The sequence below is a fragment of the Rattus norvegicus genome, chromosome 1 (assembly GCF_036323735.1).
Source record: "Rattus norvegicus strain BN/NHsdMcwi chromosome 1, GRCr8, whole genome shotgun sequence".
In the NCBI taxonomy this organism is placed as follows: Eukaryota; Metazoa; Chordata; class Mammalia; order Rodentia; family Muridae; genus Rattus; species Rattus norvegicus.
The window spans coordinates 29353736-29359524 of NC_086019.1; the positions used below are offsets into that span (position 1 = coordinate 29353736).

Consider the following 5789-nt stretch of genomic DNA (forward strand, 5'->3'; position numbering starts at 1 on the left):
CCGTTGGAATCCAGTTGCTATATGGAGATCTTTACTGAGCTTAGTGATTATTTTCACAATTTCTCATCTTTTCTGTGGAACCAAGCTCTATTGATCTGCAAACAAAAATATAGCAAAGCAAGCCTGAGCCCTAGAAGCAGTGGGACACACCCTTTCCCTGCGGAGTCCATCCCCTGACTGTGCTGTGGTGGGTGTAGCTTGCGACTGACGTCACTGCCGTGCGCCGACTGGCGGCAGATTCAAATCAACCGCTCTGGAGTCCCGGGAGGTAAGCAGTGAGTGAGTCTGAGGAGAGCGGCCCCGTGATCGCGGAAGCCGGGGCTGTGGAAAGTGCGACGGGCCGCTAAGATGGTGCTCTCCACCACAGTCTGTAGGCGGATAAGGCGCAAGGCGCCCTGCGCCTTCCTCAAGCGCACCTTAAAGCAGAAGAAGCCGCGGCTCAGTCTGGAGAAGCGCTGCGATCTCCTGGTAAGTCCCCCTCTCTCCGCCTTCCAGCCCGACAGCCACGACAGGCAGCACCCCAACCTCATCAAGACGCCGAGCGCCCCTGCCCTGGGGAATGCGGAAGGAAGACCCGAGTTCTTTAAAGACTAGCGGGAAAGCCCCGCCCCTCATTGCTTCGGGCACCAGCCGTTAAGTTCACTGGCTCTGTGGTCAGCTCAACTGAGCCGGGTTTGCAAGGTAAACCCCTTACAGAGAGATTTGGCCTTCTGCCTCCCCTAGCTCCTGTGTGCTGCACTGTCTCTTCCAAAGACAGTGACTCAAAAGTGATCGTGTAGCTGTGGCGTCAAGTTGTTAAAACTTTCCGGACTGTCGTTTTTCAGACTCATGTTTACGCGAAATATGATGCTTTCCACTAATTGGCCTCAATCAAAATCAAACAGCACCATGTTTCTGCCTGTTTTTGTTCTGTTTTATTTTGGGGGGGGGGGTGGTGTTGTTTTGTTGTTTTAATTTGGTTTGGTTTTTCAAGACAGGGTTTGTCTGTGTAACCCTGGCTGTCCTGGAACTCTCTGTAGACCAGGCTGGCTTCGAACTCACAAGAATATCAGTCTGCCTCTGCCACCACCACTACCACTCTAAATGTTAAAGATCTTTGTTTTCGAGACAGGGTTTCTCTGTAACTGCCCTGGCAGTTCTGGAGTTTGTGGACTAGGCTGGAACTCAGACCACTCCCCAACCCCCCTCCCGCCTCTGCCTCCCAAGTGCTGACTGGGATTAAGTTGCTCACCATGTCAGTTTGTGTTCTGACTAACTGGAACACATTTCATCTACAGAAGTAATATTATGTCCCTAGGGTGAGCCATAGGAATACCTCCTTTTCCTCTGTTCTCAAAGTGCACGTCTCTTCTAGACGAAGGTGAAAAACTGGAGTTATTTTTCCTCTGTCTTCCCATCTTTTGGCTTCTTACAGGGTTTCTATTTTCTTTGAGAGGGGGCTTCACTATGTATCTGCTGGCTGGCCTGTAACTCTATGTAGACCAGACTGGCTGTGAAGACACAGAGATCATCCTGACTTTGCCTCTCTGTGTTGGTATTAAAGCTGTGTCCCATCCTCCCTTTAAGATTTACTTAACAATTGCTTTTACTTGTGTGTGTCTGTGAGTGAATGCCATATGTGTGAGGGTGCTTGTAGTTTCGGCTAAGGCAATCGTGAGCTGCCTGACAATGGATGCTGAGAACTTGGCTCCTCCAGAAGAGCAGCAAATGCTCTTAACCACTGAGCCATCTTCAGATACTGTTTTTTTTTTTTTTTCTTTTTTTTCTTTTTTTAACTATTTCAGAATTATCTACTTTTCTCTCTCAGGTATTTTTGGTTTTTGTTTTTAATCTCTAGAGCCAAAATATAGTCCCATTCCCCTGGGTGGTGGCAGGTAATACCTCTTCTGTCACTTGTTTTCCTTTCTCCTACTCTAGGAGATAATTATATAACTTTGCTGGTTTTTTTTCCCATCCCCCAACACCTTGGTGGTGGTTGAGATAGTGTAAGTGAGCTGGGATTCCCTTGGAATACACTTTTGATAGTTTACTGTGTTTCCCTGGAGCCTAATAGAGAACGAAACCCACCTGAGGACTATACAGGAGACCACTGGCTAATTCAAGGGATTGTTGGGCCCTTCTCAAGCAGCTCGTTTCCACTTTCTGTCATGCAGTGACCTATGGCCATATGGATGCTGGTAGAGTGCTCTAGATCCTTCTGCCAGTCGTTGCTCATAGGTTCTGTTTTCATGTCTGTCAGTTCTGTTAAACAGTTCCTGTCTAGGCTTTTGTTCATTGACATCTCTTTGCTTACGGCTTTCTGCTCTCCATTAACTTCATAATTTTACCCAATAAAGCATTCCATACCATTCATAAAGTTTGCACCATTTAAAGCAACACATTTTGTTCTTTTGTATGCGTACCATACCAATTAGTTGTTGAGATGTTATTATTCTCAGTGTTTCAAATTCTGATGTTGTCTCTCAGTGTAGTATGCAGCCTTATGGGATGAATGTTCCATTAGTCTGGGAACTGGTATCTGGAGCATTTGTCTTCATTGTTTAGCCCATGCCCTGAAGCTTCTAGGTCATTATTGTTTGGAATACTTGGTAACTGATACAGGAACTAAAAGAAAGGAAATTGTGAAAGCTACCTTTTAATGGTTGTGAATAGTGCCGTCACACACCTGGAAGAAGCTGTGGGTTAGAAAGTCAAGTAATAAATTTGCATTAAAAAGGTTTATATATTGTCTAATACTACATGTGTTTTGTTTTTAAAGATCCATTTGAATTGCCTACTCTTTGTTCAGAAATTGGCAGAAGAGTCTAGGACAAATGCTTGTGAAAGTAAATCTGGAGTTATCAAAAAGGATCATGTACAGGCGGCAGCAAAGGTAAACTATACATTTTCTTAGTAACAAGTTCAAGTAAGCAAGAGTTAACTTTAAAAATACTGCTATGGCCATCATCTTTGTCTGATTCACTTACTTTTTATTTCAAGATTTCTGTAGGCTAGCATAGAACTAGAAGAGTTAGGCAAGACTGTGAGGTGCACCAGCAAGGTTAAAATACATAGAGCGTTGTGTAAACTTGTTTAAGCACATGATACTTTCTTTTATAGTTCCCATACTAGTAGCTTGCTGGCCTGGGTGACAGAGTCGTGGAAGCCAAGGCATCGTGCATGCCCTGGCAATTTTTATGAGGCTTCTATATACTCTGCAGTGGGAAACACCACAACTATTAAAATCCAAATAAGGACTTTCCTGAAAATAATGCAATGATTAAGGACATTAAGAATAAAATATATGTACATGTTTTTAATTTAGACCATTGTTTTTTCAAAAATATATCACACTGTAAAATTTTTTAGCCTTTATTGTGTGCCTGCATTCATGTGTGCATGTGTACACATGTACATGTGTGCACCTATCACTTGTCATGGCATACCTGTGGAGGTCAGGGCAACTTTTGGCAGTTGGTCCTCTGTAAGATGTGGGATCAAACACAGGTCATCAGACTTAGCCGTTCGTGTCTCTACCTGCTGAACTAGCCCATGGGACCCAAGGTCTGTTTTTCTATTTAAACTGTAGTAGCCAGATTCTTTTAAATTTTTATTTTCATTTGTGTAGTTTTGAAGCTAACTTAGAGCTTCATCCTTCCAGGATTTTTACAGCTAAATATTTCCCTTTGTCTTATTTCTGAAACATTTTATGTTTTGAAAATTGTAAGTGAAGCAACTTATTCAAAGTAAGATGACCAGCTGTTAAAATTCCAGCTTAATTGTGAGATGTTTTACATTGTGAGGATTTATACTGCTTGATACTACTTTATAATTGTTTTGAGATTGACAACTTTTTTTTAATACTCTAGGTAATTAATTTGTTGGCAGGCTGGGGCTAGGGATGACACATGACATGATACCCCAAAACTATTTTGAAATCAACCATTTTGATACTTTGGATTATAATTGGCAAGGTTTGTGAATGAAAGTGACTCTAAAACCAGGTTTGGTAATCTAGGGATATTTCTGATTTATTAAGAGAGGTAGACTGTATTAGAGAAATGTCAAACAATTACCTTGCAACTCAGTGATTCTGACTTGTTTTCTGTAGCTATAATATGTCTTCATTTCCTCCCTTACAGGTAATTCTGAAGAAGAGCAGAGGATAGGTGTTAACATGTGCTTAAGAATTATATGATGTGTTAATTTAAGTCATAACAGATCATAAAAACACTTCGTATGTATCAGTTTATATTGTGGATTATTAAAACTTTGTATGTACATTTTATTGCTTTTAAGGAATTATGCTTTATTCATTAATGGCTTCTGAGTTTTGTGTTGCTGTGTTGTTGCTTAGTGTGTCAAAAATAAAATCATGCTACATTGAATAGCTTGAAGAGATGTGTGCTCCTTCGATTGAAGCTTTGAATTTAGCAAAAATTATGCAGTGAATTTAATTTCTGAGAAAGCAACATACAGTAAAATCTGGGTACATTTTAAGTATGTTAATTTTGGATGCATTCAGAAAGCACTAGTTTTGTGTTATACTAATAGTAATAGTAAAATTTCTAAACGAGAAGATAGTAAGCATCAGCTAAAGTTTTTACAAACTTGTTTTTGTCTATAAACCACAAACAAGAAGATGTGAATCAAGCGAATCAAACTGACATACTTTCTTCAGGATTTAGTAGATAAAGCATTTTCCATGGCAGTCTTTTGGAAGTTTATTGCATATTATCCAAATTTTTTTTTTCTTTTTTTCGGAGTTGGGGACCGAACCCAGGGCCTTGCGCTTGCTAGGCAAGCGCTCTACTACTGAGCTAAATCCCCAACCCTTATTATCCAATTTTTACTTTTATATTTTTGTTCTGAGATAATTCCGGTAATGTATGAAGTTGCAGAACTAATATGAACATACATTGCACACCAAACACTCAGTTTCCTCACTGCTTATATAGAACATATGGTGTAACATATCAAAAGCAAGGACTTGTTAATTGGAACAGTATGTATGTGGCTTCGTGCTATTTTATCATGTGTGCCGATTCATGCAATTATGTATGACCAATGTATAGAACGAGCTCAGTACTCCAGAGGGCCCGTTGATTCTGTCTTATAGTCACCCAGCTGCCTCACTACCACCTAACTCTTCATACCTCGCTACCATACCAACTCTCCTCCAGCTCTGCAGCGCTGAGATGGAAGCGTGTTGACAGAAGCATTGGAGATGCTCTCACTCAGTGTAATACCTTGTGCTCTGTTCCAGAAATTGCATGACTTCCCTGCTGAGTGGTGCGGACGCACCATGTTTTTATGGTTGTTTGCTTATTGAAGAGCATTTTGCTTTGTCCAATAAAATTTCTATGAATGGTTGTAAACATTGTTTTAAAATGTGTATAAGGTTTCATTTTTTTCTAGAAAAAAAAATGCCTAGAAGTGGGATTGATGGGTCAAATGGCAAGTATATGCTTAACTTCTAAAAACCCAAACAAACAAAAACAAAATAACTAGACTATGGTAGAGTGATACTACATTTTTACCAACAGTGGATGGAAGTAATTCTATTTGCATTTTAGTAAACAGTTTTTTTGTTATTTTAAGTTTTTGACAGGACTGTGTAGTTTTAATTTGCACACATTGCACAGTGGCTTTTGTCTATGCTGGGGCTCCTAGTACATATTGCCATACACCAGGAAACTTATTTTTTTTTCTTTTCTTCTTTTTGGAGCTGGGGACTGAACCCAGGGCTTTGCGCTTGCTAGGCAAGCGCTCTACCACTGAGCTAAATCCCCAACCCCCACCAGGAAACT

General features: G+C 40.6%; 1 protein-coding gene across 2 annotated transcripts; it reads left to right on the plus strand.

Moving 5' to 3' along the window:
• Positions 1–203: 203 nt before the first annotated feature.
• On the plus strand, positions 204–5374 carry Cenpw (centromere protein W). Of its 2 annotated transcripts, NM_001246319.1 has the most exons (3): positions 235–468; positions 2759–2872; positions 4122–5374. In NM_001246319.1, the coding sequence occupies exons 1-3, from the start codon at positions 349–351 to the stop codon at positions 4146–4148; spliced, it is 261 nt and encodes an 86-aa protein (NP_001233248.1). In that variant the 5' UTR covers positions 235–348; the 3' UTR covers positions 4149–5374. The 2 variants fall into 2 exon arrangements, with proteins under 2 accessions (XP_063130685.1, NP_001233248.1); XM_063274615.1 differs by lacking the exon at positions 4122–5374 and having other exon boundaries at positions 204–468; positions 2799–2876.
• The last annotated feature ends 415 nt before the right edge of the window (positions 5375–5789 follow it).

Bases quoted from the DNA above. Each gene is read 5' to 3' on its own strand.
- Cenpw (NM_001246319.1), top strand. From the start codon at position 349: ATGGTGCTCTCCACCACAGTCTGTAGGCGGATAAGGCGCAAGGCGCCC. The intron at 469-2,758 runs GTAAGTCCCCCT...TTGTTTTTAAAG, and splicing joins AGAAGCGCTGCGATCTCCTG to ATCCATTTGAATTGCCTACT. The intron at 2,873-4,121 runs GTAAACTATACA...CCTCCCTTACAG, and splicing joins ATGTACAGGCGGCAGCAAAG to GTAATTCTGAAGAAGAGCAG.